This window comes from Dipodomys spectabilis, unplaced genomic scaffold (genome assembly GCF_019054845.1).
Source record: "Dipodomys spectabilis isolate Male_0828 unplaced genomic scaffold, ASM1905484v1 ptg000699l, whole genome shotgun sequence".
In the NCBI taxonomy this organism is placed as follows: domain Eukaryota; kingdom Metazoa; phylum Chordata; class Mammalia; order Rodentia; family Heteromyidae; genus Dipodomys; species Dipodomys spectabilis.
Window position 1 is genome coordinate 701,673 of NW_024871376.1, and position 14,450 is coordinate 716,122.

The 14,450-nt window shown below is 57.7% G+C and overlaps 2 protein-coding genes across 2 annotated transcripts; both read right to left on the reverse strand.

Annotated features, from left to right (window-relative positions):
• Positions 1 to 2,479: 2,479 nt before the first annotated feature.
• Positions 2,480 to 7,180, reverse strand: LOC122101877 (TRIO and F-actin-binding protein-like). Its single transcript, XM_042672356.1, has one exon. It carries the CDS (start codon positions 7,178 to 7,180, stop codon positions 2,480 to 2,482), a length of 4,701 nt encoding a protein of 1,566 aa, XP_042528290.1.
• Positions 7,181 to 12,495: 5,315 nt separating this feature from the next.
• On the reverse strand, positions 12,496 to 13,818 carry LOC122101878 (keratin-associated protein 10-5-like). The gene has a single exon (XM_042672357.1). It carries the CDS (start codon positions 13,816 to 13,818, stop codon positions 12,496 to 12,498), a length of 1,323 nt encoding a protein of 440 aa, XP_042528291.1.
• Positions 13,819 to 14,450: the final 632 nt, after the last annotated feature.

The window sequence follows — 14,450 nt, forward strand, 5'->3', positions numbered from 1 at the left end:
AGAATAGTACCCACGGTGCTGTGTGTCCCCGGTGGGGACACGCTGGTCTCTGTCCTAGGAAGGGAAAAACGCGAATCCTGTCTTGGTAGAAGTGAGGTCATGTTGGATTCAGGTGTGCAGGAAGTCAGATGGTAGGAATATCGCCAATTTTCCTTCAATTATCTTGCTTCTTTTGTATTTGGAGAAATATTGCTCTGGGATACATTCACGCCGGTGGACGGTCTAGTAGTACCAAGCAAAATTTGGTAGGAGTAACTCATTTTGTCCTGGGGACACCAAATCATGGCTAATTTCATGTCTTACCTATTCGTTTATCTGTTCTCTTACCAATGCATCATCCATCCATCCATGCCTCTGCCCACCTGTCCGTCTGTCCTTCTGTCCATGCATCTGTCCCTCCGTCCATGCATCTATGCATCTATGCATCCATGCATTTGTCCGCCCGTCGATCCGTCTGTGCACTTGTCTGTCTTTCCGTCTGTTCATCCATTTGTGTTGGAAGGCTGGTCTTTGGCGGTGGCCGTGTCCATTTGTGTTGGAAGGCTGGTCTTTGGCGGTGGCCGTGTTATGGGGACTTGGTGTCTCTGCTCCCCCCGGCACGATCCCTTCCCTTTCAGGTGCGCCACTGTTTTCCAGCTGGCTCGGCCTGTTCACCATCCCCACTCCCAGCCTGGCTTCCAAGCCTGGGGTCCTGCCCTTGAACAGCCGAACTTCCGGGGCGGAAGGACAGACTTACTCCCAGAGCTCCAGATGCTCAGGCAGCGTGGAGACCTCCAGGACGGGGTCGGTCACACAAGTTGCTTCACCCCTCCTATAGCTCTCAGTACTTCCAGCCAGGCTGGGGAGGGGCCCCGGGAGGGGGGCTGTGGTCAGCCAGGAGGGGCGGGAGCAGGCTGGGGGGGGCAGGGGGCTGGGGGGGCTGTGGTCAGCCAGGAGGGGCGGGAGCAGGCTGGGGGGGGCAGGGGGCTGGGGGGGCTGTGGTCAGCCAGGAGGGGCGGGAGCAGGCTGGGGGGGGCAGGGGGCTGGGGGGGCTGTGGTCAGCCAGGAGGGGCGGGAGCAGGCTGGGGGGGGCAGGGGGCTGGGGGGGGCTGTGGTCAGCCAGGAGGGGCGGGAGCAGGCTGGGGGGGGCAGGGAGCTGGGGGGGCTGTGGTCAGCCAGGAGGGGCGGGAGCAGGCTGGGGGGGCAGGGGGCTGGGGGGGGGCTGTGGTCAGCCAGGAGGGGCAGGAGCAGGCTGGGGGGGGGCAGGGGGCTGGGGGGGGCTTCCATTAGGAATGAAGCCTGGCTTGCCGGTGGAGGAGAGGAGCCATGAGCTCATTCAGAAGTCTGGAACCGCTTTTATTTCCTGGAGATCTTAATCTGCAGTCACCTCTGACCCGAGCCCTGAGGCGATTAGAACCCTGCCAGTGGTGGGTTTTGAACTTCCCGGGGAGCTACTTCCTTTGTATTCAGTGCTGGGTAATCCGGATAAAAGGCTTCACTTAAGCAAATAGACGATTACAGCCCACAATAGACCAGATCCTGCAGCACTGGGGTTGAGACTGAAGTCTGCTTTCACGACTGCCTCTCCCTAATTCCCCTTACACACACACTACCCCCCCCCCCCAGCTGCGTCTGGGGGCCCAGGGAAGGATTCCCGCCCCTCCGAACAACCCAGGGCTGGTGGGTCGGGCGCAGCAGAGCAGGATTTTAGGTGACCTCTGGGGCTCACCGTCCAGCATTTGTCTGGGACACGCGAGGTTCTGGGAAAGTGGACCTGGCGCCACAAGTGTGCGGTGATCCAGTGTGTGAGAGAAGGCGCCGGAAGGCTGGCGTGGCGGCAATCGCCTGTCACCCTACCTGCCCCAGATTCACAAGCTGGGGACCACGGGGAAAGGCCAGACTGGCCGAGAAGTTTCTGAGGCAGGTAGGATCTGAGAACAGCATGAAGGAACTCCATCTACCTACCTGCCTATCATCTATCTACCTCTACCTACCTATTCTTTCTTTTCATCTATCTATCTATCTATCCATCCATCCATCATCCATCTATCCATCCATCTATCTATCCATCCATCATCCATCCATCCATCTATCTATCTATCTATCCATCCATCTATCTATCTATCTATCTATCTATCTATCTATCTATCTATCTATCTATCTATCTATCTATCTGTCTGTCTGTCTATCTGTCCATCCATCCATCCATCCATCATCCATCTATCCATCCATCCATCTATCTATCCATCCATCTATCCATCCATCATCCATCTATCTATCTATCTATCCATCCATCCATCCATCATCCATCTATCCATCCATCATCCATCTATATATCCATCCATCCACCCATCCATCCATCCTCTGTCCTCTAGCAGCGTAGCTCTCATCTATCTCCTTTACCTCCTATTTAATTACCTATTATCTATCAACCATCTTCTGATCACCTACTTACCTATCTACTTCCCAGCCCTCACCTCTGTGGTGTTTGAGTTGCTGGTCACTGGTTCTGTTCCTCTGTGGTGTTTGAGTTGCTGGTCGCTGGTTCTGTTCCTCTGTGGTGTTTGAGTTGCTGGTCGCTGGTTCTGTTCCTCTGTGGTGTTTGAGTTGCTGGCAGTTGCTGGTTCTGTTGCTCTGTGGTGTTTGAGTTGCTGGTCACTGGTTCTGTTCCTCTGTGGTGTTTGAGTTGCTGGTCACTGGTTCTGTTGCTCTGTGGTGTTTGAGTTGCTGGTTGCTGGTTCTGTTCCTCTGTGGTGTTTGAGTTGCTGGTTGCTGGTTCTGTTGCTCTGTGGTGTTTGAGTTGCTGGCAGTGGCTGGTTCTGTTGCTCTGTGGTGTTTGAGTTGCTGGTCGCTGGTTCTGTTCCTCTGTGGTGTTTGAGTTGCTGGTCGCTGGTTCTGTTCCTCTGTGGTGTTTGAGTTGCTGGTCACTGGTTCTGTTGCTCTGTGGTGTTTGAGTTGCTGGTTGCTGGTTCTGTTCCTCTGTGGTGTTTGAGTTGCTGGCAGTTGCTGGTTCTGTTGCTCTGTGGTGTTTGAGTTGCTGGTTGCTGGTTCTGTTGCTCTGTGGTGTTTGAGTTGCTGGCAGTGGCTGGTTCTGTTGCTCTGTGGTGTTTGAGTTGCTGGCAGTTGCTGGTTCTGTTCCTCTGTGGTGTTTGAGTTGCTGGCAGTTGCTGGTTCTGTTGCTCTGTGGTGTTTGAGTTGCTGGTTGCTGGTTCTGTTGCTCTGTGGTGTTTGAGTTGCTGGCAGTGGCTGGTTCTGTTCCTCTGTGGTGTTTGAGTTGCTGGCAGTTGCTGGTTCTGTTGCTCTGTGGTGTTTGAGTTGCTGGCAGTTGCTGGTTCTGTTGCTCTGTGGTGCTTGAGTTGCTGGCAGTTGCTGGTTCTCTGTTCCTCTGTGGTGTTTGAGTTGCTGGCAGTTGCTGGTTCTGTTGCTCTGTGGTGTTTGAGTTGCTGGTTGCTGGTTCTGTTGCTCTGTGGTGTTTGAGTTGCTGGCAGTTGCTGGTTCTGTTGCTCTGTGGTGTTTGAGTTGCTGGTCGCTGGTTCTGTTGCTCTGTGGTGTTTGAGTTGCTGGCAGTTGCTGGTTCTGTTGCTCTGTGGTGTTTGAGTTGCTGGCAGTTGCTGGTTCTGTTGCTCTGTGGTGCTTGAGTTGCTGGCAGTTGCTGGTTCTCTGTTCCTCTGTGGTGTTTGAGTTGCTGGCAGTTGCTGGTTCTGTTGCTCTGTGGTGTTTGAGTTGCTGGTTGCTGGTTCTGTTCCTCTGTGGTGTTTGAGTTGCTGGCAGTGGCTGGTTCTGTTGCTCTGTGGTGTTTGAGTTGCTGGCAGTTGCTGGTTCTGTTGCTCTGTGGTGTTTGTGTTGCTGGTCGCTGGTTCTGTTCCTCTGTGGTGTTTGAGTTGCTGGCAGTCGCTGGTTCTGTTGCTCTGTGGTGTTTGAGTTGCTGGCAGTTGCTGGTTCTGTTGCTCTGTGGTGTTTGAGTTGCTGGTTGCTGGTTCTGTTGCTCTGTGGTGTTTGAGTTGCTGGTCACTGGTTCTGTTGCTCTGTGGTGTTTGAGTTGCTGGCAGTTGCTGGTTCTGTTGCTCTGTGGTGTTTGAGTTGCTGGTTGCTGGTTCTGTTGCTCTGTGGTGTTTGAGTTGCTGGTCACTGGTTCTGTTGCTCTGTGGTGTTTGAGTTGCTGGTGTCGCTGGTTCTGTTGCTCTGTGGTGTTTGAGTTGCTGGCAGTTGCTGGTTCTGTTGCTCTGTGGTGTTTGAGTTGCTGGCAGTTGCTGGTTCTGTTGCTCTGTGGTGTTTGAGTTGCTGGTCGCTGGTTCTGTTCCTCTGTGGTGTTTGAGTTGCTGGCAGTTGCTGGTTCTGTTGCTCTGTGGTGTTTGAGTTGCTGGTTGCTGGTTCTGTTGCTCTGTGGTGTTTGAGTTGCTGGTCGCTGGTTCTGTTCCTCTGTGGTGTTTGAGTTGCTGGTCGCTGGTTCTGTTGCTCTGTGGTGTTTGAGTTGCTGGTTGCTGGTTCTGTTCCTCTGTGGTGTTTGAGTTGCTGGTTGCTGGTTCTGTTCCTCTGTGGTGTTTGAGTTGCTGGTTGCTGGTTCTGTTGCTCTGTGGTGTTTGAGTTGCTGGTTGCTGGTTCTGTTGCTCTGTGGTGTTTGAGTTGCTGGTCGCTGGTTCTGTTCCTCTGTGGTGCTTGAGTTGCTGGTGTTGCTGGTTCTGTTCCTCTGTGGTGTTTGAGTTGCTGGCAGTTGCTGGTTCTGTTGCTCTGTGGTGTTTGAGTTGCTGGTCGCTGGTTCTGTTGCTCTGTGGTGTTTGAGTTGCTGGTTGCTGGTTCTGTTGCTCTGTGGTGTTTGAGTTGCTGGCAGTGGCTGGTTCTGTTGCTCTGTGGTGTTTGAGTTGCTGGCAGTGGCTGGTTCTGTTGCTCTGTGGTGTTTGAGTTGCTGGCAGTGGCTGGTTCTGTTGCTCTGTGGTGTTTGAGTTGCTGGTTGCTGGTTCTGTTGCTCTGTGGTGTTTGAGTTGCTGGTTGCTGGTTCTGTTGCTCTGTGGTGTTTGAGTTGCTGGCAGTTGCTGGTTCTGTTGCTCTGTGGTGTTTGAGTTGCTGGTTGCTGGTTCTGTTGCTCTGTGGTGTTTGAGTTGCTGGCAGTCGCTGGTTCTGTTGCTCTGTGGTGTTTGAGTTGCTGGCAGTGGCTGGTTCTGTTGCTCTGTGGTGTTTGAGTTGCTGGTTGCTGGTTCTGTTGCTCTGTGGTGTTTGAGTTGCTGGCAGTGGCTGGTTCTGTTGCTCTGTGGTGTTTGAGTTGCTGGCAGTCGCTGGTTCTGTTCCTCTGTGGTGTTTGAGTTGCTGGTTGCTGGTTCTGTTGCTCTGTGGTGTTTGAGTTGCTGGTTGCTGGTTCTGTTGCTCTGTGGTGTTTGAGTTGCTGGCAGTTGCTGGTTCTGTTGCTCTGTGGTGTTTGAGTTGCTGGCAGTTGCTGGTTCTGTTGCTCTGTGGTGTTTGAGTTGCTGGTGTTGCTGGTTCTGTTGCTCTGTGGTGTTTGAGTTGCTGGTCGCTGGTTCTGTTCCTCTGTGGTGTTTGAGTTGCTGGTTGCTGGTTCTGTTCCTCTGTGGTGTTTGAGTTGCTGGTCGCTGGTTCTGTTGCTCTGTGGTGTTTGAGTTGCTGGTTGCTGGTTCTGTTGCTCTGTGGTGTTTGAGTTGCTGGCAGTGGCTGGTTCTGTTCCTCTGTGGTGTTTGAGTTGCTGGTCGCTGGTTCTGTTGCTCTGTGGTGTTTGAGTTGCTGGCAGTTGCTGGTTCTGTTGCTCTGTGGTGTTTGAGTTGCTGGCAGTGGCTGGTTCTGTTCCTCTGTGGTGTTTGAGTTGCTGGTCGCTGGTTCTGTTGCTCTGTGGTGTTTGAGTTGCTGGCAGTTGCTGGTTCTGTTGCTCTGTGGTGTTTGAGTTGCTGGCAGTTGCTGGTTCTGTTGCTCTGTGGTGTTTGAGTTGCTGGTTGCTGGTTCTGTTCCTCTGTGGTGTTTGAGTTGCTGGTCGCTGGTTCTGTTGCTCTGTGGTGTTTGAGTTGCTGGTCGCTGGTTCTGTTCCTCTGTGGTGTTTGAGTTGCTGGCAGTGGCTGGTTCTGTTGCTCTGTGGTGTTTGAGTTGCTGGCAGTTGCTGGTTCTGTTGCTCTGTGGTGTTTGAGTTGCTGGTCGCTGGTTCTGTTCCTCTGTGGTGTTTGAGTTGCTGGTCGCTGGTTCTGTTCCTCTGTGGTGTTTGAGTTGCTGGTCGCTGGTTCTGTTCCTCTGTGGTGTTTGAGTTGCTGGCAGTGGCTGGTTCTGTTCCTCTGTGGTGTTTGAGTTGCTGGTCGCTGGTTCTGTTGCTCTGTGGTGTTTGAGTTGCTGGCAGTTGCTGGTTCTGTTGCTCTGTGGTGTTTGAGTTGCTGGCAGTGGCTGGTTCTGTTCCTCTGTGGTGTTTGAGTTGCTGGTCGCTGGTTCTGTTGCTCTGTGGTGTTTGAGTTGCTGGCAGTTGCTGGTTCTGTTGCTCTGTGGTGTTTGAGTTGCTGGCAGTTGCTGGTTCTGTTCCTCTGTGGTGTTTGAGTTGCTGGCAGTTGCTGGTTCTGTTGCTCTGTGGTGTTTGAGTTGCTGGTCGCTGGTTCTGTTCCTCTGTGGTGTTTGAGTTGCTGGTCGCTGGTTCTGTTGCTCTGTGGTGTTTGAGTTGCTGGTCGCTGGTTCTGTTCCTCTGTGGTGTTTGAGTTGCTGGCAGTGGCTGGTTCTGTTGCTCTGTGGTGTTTGAGTTGCTGGCAGTTGCTGGTTCTGTTGCTCTGTGGTGTTTGAGTTGCTGGTCGCTGGTTCTGTTCCTCTGTGGTGTTTGAGTTGCTGGTCGCTGGTTCTGTTCCTCTGTGGTGTTTGAGTTGCTGGTCGCTGGTTCTGTTCCTCTGTGGTGTTTGAGTTGCTGGCAGTGGCTGGTTCTGTTCCTCTGTGGTGTTTGAGTTGCTGGCAGTTGCTGGTTCTGTTGCTCTGTGGTGTTTGAGTTGCTGGCAGTTGCTGGTTCTGTTGCTCTGTGGTGTTTGAGTTGCTGGCAGTTGCTGGTTCTGTTGCTCTGTGGTGTTTGAGTTGCTGGCAGTTGCTGGTTCTGTTGCTCTGTGGTGTTTGAGTTGCTGGTCGCTGGTTCTGTTCCTCTATGGTGTTTGAGTTGCTGGCTGCCGCTGGTTCTCTGTTCCTCTGTGGTGTTTGAGTTGCTGGCTGCCGCTGGTTGTCTGCTCTTCCTCTGATTTGGCATTCAGTTTTTGTTTGGTTTATGGACTACTTGGCACATTCAATGGAGTTCTATTGCTAATGACTAAAGCGTCCAGACTCCGTGCAGAAAGTGTGGGCCTGTCGTAGGCCGGGTATTGGGGGATGCAGGGCTGGTGAGGCTGCTGATCACCCGCGTTGCAGGAGATGCCGTGCAGAGATGCACTCTCTGACTCTTCCTTTGGCCTCCGTCAGCACAAGTTGTGTTTTGCCACATACAGATGGAAAAGTCACCAAATTACAAACCCAGATGCAAGCTATCTTTGGTGGAGTTGTGTGTGTGTGTGTGTGTGAGTATGGGGTTGTGTATGTGTGTTCAGTGGAGTGGTGTGTGTGTGTATGGGGTTGTGTATGTGTGTTCAGTGGAGTTGTGTGTGTGTGTATGGGGTTGTGTATGTGTGTTCGTGGAGTTGTGTGTGTGTGTATGGGGTTGTGTATGTGTGTTCGTGGAGTTGTGTGTGTGTGTGTATGGGGTTGTGTATGTGTGTTCGTGGAATTGTGTGTGTGTGTATGGGGTTGTGTATGTATGTTTAGTGGAGTTGTGTGTGTGTGTGTGTGTATGGGTTGTGTATGTGTATTCAGTGGAGTGGTATGTGTGTGTATGGGGTTGTGTGTGTGTGTTCAGTGGAGTTGTGTGTGTGTGTGTGTATGGGGTTGTGTATGTATGTTTAGTGGAGTGGTGTGTGTGTGTATGGGGTTGTGTATGTGTGTTCGTGGAGTTGTGTGTGTGTATGGGATTGTGTATGTGTGTTCAGTGGAGTTGTATGTGTGTGTATGGGGTTGTGTGTGTGTGTATAGGGTTGTGTATGTGTGTTCGTGGAATTGTGTGTGTGTGTAGTGGGGTTGTGTATGTGTGTACAGTGGAGTTGTGTGTGTGTGTGCACATGAAGAATCTTGGCCACCGCCTCTGTATCAGCTGTCAGCAGATCAGAGGCGCCATCCACGATTGTCATAATTCATTACGTTAATTAACCATGTTGAAGAAGTGGGCGTTGGCAGTGGGGATGGGCGTGGGGCTGGGGAAGGGCCTCCCGGCAGCCACCACGTTGTTGTGTCTCAGCCTCCGGGGTCAGAGCTCCCACGGTTTGATGGCTGCCACGGCCGGCGCACGGCCTCCTAACCGGGATCTCCATGCGGCCGTCATGTTTACGTCTCTGCAATTCTGTGCAGATGAAGCCTGGGGCAGGAAGCAGAGGCCAACAGCACTCCAGAACTTGGCTCTGGACGTTCCACTCTGTACCCAAAGGGGATAAGCACCCCGATGTCGGATACAAACCGGTGGTGTCTCTCCCGGGCCGCCTCCGGGCTGGCCGTCTGGCCTGGCCTGCTGTAGGACAAGTGGTACCACCACGGCCCTGGTTCCGCGGGAGACCGGTGGGGCCACACCTCCTCCGTGGTGCTGCTCAGCGCTGGGTGCTTGTCTGGCCAGCCTTGCCGAGTCTCCGTGCCCTCCGCTTCTCTCCGTGAGTGCTTCTTACATCCGAGCCTGGGCCCCATCCCCTCCGCCACCGGCACGCCCGACCCCCCCTCCCCTCCCCTCTCCTCTCCTCTCTCCCTGCGTTGTCCTCTGTCTGTCCTGCAGCCTGCGGGGAGTTTTCTGAGATGTGGCCGGTGGCGGTGGGCGCTCAGTCCCTCGCTTCCCCACTGCCTTGGGGGTTCTGGGATGATTACGAGGTCCTGCTGGGCCCGGGCCTGCCGATCGCCAGTTCATTTCCAAACCTTGCTTTACAGCCCCACACGGCTTCTTCCACCACATTCCTTGGCTTGCGCTGGCTTCTGTTGCATACCACCAGAGACTTGGATTCCCAAGTCATCGAAGCTTCTATTTGTGCTGCATAAAGGGCAGCGTGGTTTATTTTTCATAAAGCATGCCTTAGGTTGTTAGCGTGTGCTAGGCCCCCGACAGGTACACAGACTAGAAACCAGAGCCTTGGTCACACCAGTGAAGCGCTAGGTCAAATCTCACCTGCACACATCGGCCAAAGATTTTCCAATGACTGCCGTCAACAGATTTTCGTTTGGCTTGAATTACGTTTCCGGAGACTTCCAGCTTCACAAAGCCACTGCTTCACAAACTGTTTCTGGACAAAGAGGGTACCTGCCTCATCCTGGCCCGGTATTCTGCTATTCGTCAACAACTCTACTACCAACTTCTTTCCACCCTGGCAGTGAGATGATACTCTGTACAGTTTACAGAGCACCCTCATCTATTACCTCACTTCAATCTGCCGATAATCCCGACATAGCCAGCAGCTCCATGGAGAGTCTCCGAGAGCGCTCCGGCTGGCCCCAGGTCAGGGGCAAGGGAGGGCACACTGTTTGGAGCCCCATCTCCTGGCCAGGAACAGTGCTTCTCACCCACAATTCCGGTCACACAGGAGGCGGAGGTCTGAGACTCCTCCGAGGAGACCCGTGGCCTCTTCTGCCTCCAGGCCTGTCCTAAAAACTGTGGTGCAGGGACCCAGAATTCCCCAAGGCTGGCCCTGGGCTGCTAACCGTGGAGGAGCAGCAGGCCTGCCCGGCTAGGGGTGCGCGGACTAGGAAGCGTGGGATGGGGCTCTGGGTGGCCCCGAGGCGTTGACAGACGGGAGGACTCTCCTGCTCAGCGTCGGGACGCAGCGGCCTCTGTGGGGCTCCTCTCCAGCCTTCCCTGCCCGGCCTCCTCCAGCCTCCCACCCGCCGCACTTGGAGAGCCTCTGGCCTGCCCTGTCTTGGCCAGGGCCTCCTTGGAGGGTGTTTCTCTTGGATGAAAGGTCCTCCTTCCCTTCGTCCCCTCCACGAGAGGTTCCATGTATTTTCTTTTACTCGATTAAGCAAACAAAGGCCAGGGCCACTTGAAGGCTGAACTTGCCTGTCCTGGCTTCTCAGCCCCGGCCCGCAGCCCCTGCAGGAGCCCGACATCACGGAGGGGCCGCGAGGCCCCGGCCGGCAGGGCCACCACGCTGGCCAGGGCGGCACAGCTTGGCCTCGGTCCCTGCTTCCTGACCTCATCCCTCTTCTCCAGGCACGTTGATTCCAGGGGTGACAGCGCAGGGACTGGAGCGGTGGTCCCTGGGGTCTGGGGCCAACGTGCCCGTGCTTTCTGCAGGGGGCGACGCTGTGGTGCTGTGGCTCTGCACGTCCTCTGCTGGGCAGGGACAGACGCGGGAGGAGACCGGGCCGAGGGGCGGCCCCAGAGGCGTCCAGCGTGCCTGGGGTGGGGGCAGAGCCACGGAGGGGTGAGGGAGGCGGGGCCCTCCCCTGGCAGCCGTCCCGGGGGAAGGCCCTCTATGGTGCGTAGTGAGGACCACCCCTGCCCTTTGAGGCGGTGAGCTAGTGTCCCTGGCTTCAGGCCACGGAGGGGCAGGTGGTGCAGCTGGAACCTTCCCTAGGTGGGGTCTGGCTATGTCGCTTAAGCTGGCCTGAAACTTGAGACTCTCCTGCCTCAGTCTCTTGGGTGCTGGGATTACAGTATACGCCAACACACTGAGCCGGGTTCAATTAGCCTGGTTTACTTGCAGTGCTAGAGATCAAACACAGGGCCTGGCCTAGTGGACAGGTATGCAGCCCAAACCTAAACCTTCCCAAGTTGAGGTTCTAAGCACACCGGCAGGGCACAGGGGTGGTGTGCAGCACACAGGTGCAGGGGTGGTGTGCAGCACACAGGTGCAGGGGTGGTGTGCAGCACACAGGTGCAGGGGTGGTGTGCAGCACACAGGTGCAGGGGTGGTGTGCAGCACACAGGTGCAGGGGTGGTGTGCAGCACACAGGTGCAGGGGTGGTGTGCAGCATGCAGGTGCAGGGGTGGTGTGCAGCACACAGGTGCAGGGGTGGTGTGCAGCAGCACACAGGTGCAGGGGTGGTGTGCAGCACACAGGTGCAGGGGTGGTGTGCAGCACGCAGGTGCAGGGGTGGTGTGCAGCACACAGGTGCAGGGGTGGTGTGCAGCACACAGGTGCAGGGGTGGTGTGCAGCACACAGGTGCAGGGGTGGTGTGCAGCACACAGGTGCAGGGGTGGTGTGCAGCACGCAGGTGCAGGGGTGGTGTGCAGCAGCACACAGGTGCAGGGGTGGTGTGCAGCATGCAGGTGCAGGGGTGGTGTGCAGCACACAGGTGCAGGGGTGGTGTGCAGCACACAGGTGCAGGGGTGGTGTGCAGCACACAGGTGCAGGGGTGGTGTGCAGCAGCACACAGGTGCAGGGGTGGTGTGCAGCACACAGGTGCAGGGGTGGTGTGCAGCACGCAGGTGCAGGGGTGGTGTGCAGCACGCAGGTGCAGGGGTGGTGTGCAGCACACAGGTGCAGGGGTGGTGTGCAGCAGCACACAGGTGCAGGGGTGGTGTGCAGCAGCACACAGGTGCAGGGGTGGTGTGCAGCACACAGGTGCAGGGGTGGTGTGCAGCACACAGGTGCAGGGGTGGTGTGCAGCAGCACACAGGTGCAGGGGTGGTGTGCAGCACACAGGTGCAGGGGTGGTGTGCAGCACGCAGGTGCAGGGGTGGTGTGCAGCAGCACACAGGTGCAGGGGTGGTGTGCAGCACGCAGGTGCAGGGGTGGTTCACAGCAGCACACAGGTGCAGGGGTGGTGTGCAGCACACAGGTGCAGGGGTGGTGTGCAGCACGCAGGTGCAGGGGTGGTGTGCAGCAGCGCACAGGTGCAGGGGTGGTGTGCAGCACGCAGGTGCAGGGGTGGTGTGCAGCACACAGGTGCAGGGGTGGTGTGCAGCACGCAGGTGCAGGGGTGGTGTGCAGCACGCAGGTGCAGGGGTGGTGTGCAGCACACAGGTGCAGGGGTGGTGTGCAGCAGCACGCAGGTGCAGGGGTGGTGTGCAGCACGCAGGTGCAGGGGTGGTGTGCAGCACACAGGTGCAGGGGTGGTTCACAGCAGCACACAGGTGCAGGGGTGGTGTGCAGCACGCAGGTGCAGGGGTGGTGTGCAGCAGCACACAGGTGCAGGGGTGGTGTGCAGCAGCACACAGGTGCAGGGGTGGTGTGCAGCACGCAGGTGCAGGGGTGGTGTGCAGCACACAGGTGCAGGGGTGGTTCACAGCAGCACACAGGTGCAGGGGTGGTGTGCAGCAGCACACAGGTGCAGGGGTGGTGTGCAGCACGCAGGTGCAGGGGTGGTTCACAGCAGCACACAGGTGCAGGGGTGGTGTGCAGCACACAGGTGCAGGGGTGGTGTGCAGCACGCAGGTGCAGGGGTGGTGTGCAGCAGCGCACAGGTGCAGGGGTGGTGTGCAGCACACAGGTGCAGGGGTGGTTCACAGCAGCACACAGGTGCAGGGGTGGTGTGCAGCAGCACGCAGGTGCAGGGGTGGTTCACAGCAGCACACAGGTGCAGGGGTGGTGTGCAGCAGCACGCAGGTGCAGGGGTGGTTCACAGCAGCACACAGGTGCAGGGGTGGTGTGCAGCACGCAGGTGCAGGGGTGGTTCACAGCAGCACGCAGGTGCAGGGGTGGTGTGCAGCAGCACACAGGTGCAGGGGTGGTGTGCAGCACGCAGGTGCAGGGGTGGTGTGCAGCACACAGGTGCAGGGGTGGTGTGCAGCAGCACACAGGTGCAGGGGTGGTGTGCAGGACGCAGGTGCAGGGGTGGTTCACAGCAGCACGCAGGTGCAGGGGTGGTGTGCAGCAGCACACACTTGCAGGGGTGGTGTGCAGCACGCAGGTGCAGGGGTGGTTCACAGCAGCACACAGGTGCAGGGGTGGTGTGCAGCAGCACACAGGTGCAGGGGTGGTGTGCAGCACGCAGGTGCAGGGGTGGTGTGCAGCACGCAGGTGCAGGGGTGGTGTGCAGCAGCGCACAGGTGCAGGGGTGGTGTGCAGCAGCGCACAGGTGCAGGGGTGGTGTGCAGCAGCACGCAGGTGCAGGGGTGGTGTGCAGCACGCAGGTGCAGGGGTGGTGTGCAGCAGCGCACAGGTGCAGGGGTGGTTCACAGCAGCACACAGGTGCAGGGGTGGTGTGCAGCAGCACGCAGGTGCAGGGGTGGTGTGCAGCAGCACGCAGGTGCAGGGGTGGTGTGCAGCACGCAGGTGCAGGGGTGGTTCACAGCAGCACACAGGTGCAGGGGTGGTGTGCAGCACGCAGGTGCAGGGGTGGTGTGCAGCACGCAGGTGCAGGGGTGGTGTGCAGCAGCACACAGGTGCAGGGGTGGTGTGCAGCAGCACGCAGGTGCAGGGGTGGTGTGCAGCACGCAGGTGCAGGGGTGGTGTGCAGCAGCACACAGGTGCAGGGGTGGTGTGCAGCAGCGCAGGTGCAGGGGTGGTGTGCAGCACGCAGGTGCAGGGGTGGTGTGCAGCACGCAGGTGCAGGGGTGGTTCACAGCAGCACGCAGGTGCAGGGGTGGTGTGCAGCACGCAGGTGCAGGGGTGGTGTGCAGCAGCACACAGGTGCAGGGGTGGTGTGCAGCAGCACACAGGTGCAGGGGTGGTGTGCAGCACGCAGGTGCAGGGGTGGTGTGCAGCACGCAGGTGCAGGGGTGGTGTGCAGCAGCACGCAGGTGCAGGGGTGGTGTGCAGCACGCAGGTGCAGGGGTGGTTCACAGCAGCACGCAGGTGCAGGGGTGGTGTGCAGCAGCGCAGGCTGCCAGCCCTGCGCAGGTCGGCGGGGTGGTGCTCTCTGGGTCTGTGGTTCCATCTCATAGGTGGAAGGAGATGGGATCTGGCTGTTCTTGGCAAAGCAGTTCTCCGAGGAGTCTGGCCTGGGCGGGCCGGGCCCGCAGCCTTGTGTGGGGGCAGAGCTGGCTCCTAGGAAGGGGGCTTCCCTCCAGACATCCCTGCCCTCCGCCCCTCACACTGGCTGGCCCAGGTCCAGCCCCGGAGGCCCAGGGCTGGACAGATGGACAGACACTCTCCCCGCTGCCAACTCAGAGTGGGAAGGGCTGGCCCAGCAGTCCAGCGGGGAGTTCCGGCCAGAAACGATCAAGAGCAGATGGGACCATGGGGGCTTCCCCGGGGCCCGGGGCCCGGGCGTGGAGCCCTGGGATGGTGGGCCGCGGGGTTGCTGAGGTCAAGGGGCAGCATGCCAGGATCCTTGCAGCTGCAGCCTGGGGCGCTGGGTGGGAAGGGGCCCCCTCTTTTCTTCTCAAAGGGTCAGGTGAGCTTGGAGGGCCACTCCTGGGCTAGGCTAGGGGATGGGCGATCTGATCTGAGGGCCTTGCACCGGCAGTGGGCCGTTTGGCGCTCCTGTGGACTGCCAGTGTCTGCCCCAACCTGGGACTCCCAGTGACACCAGAGGATCGGAGGACTTGGGGAGGGGCCTCCGGCTCTTCCGG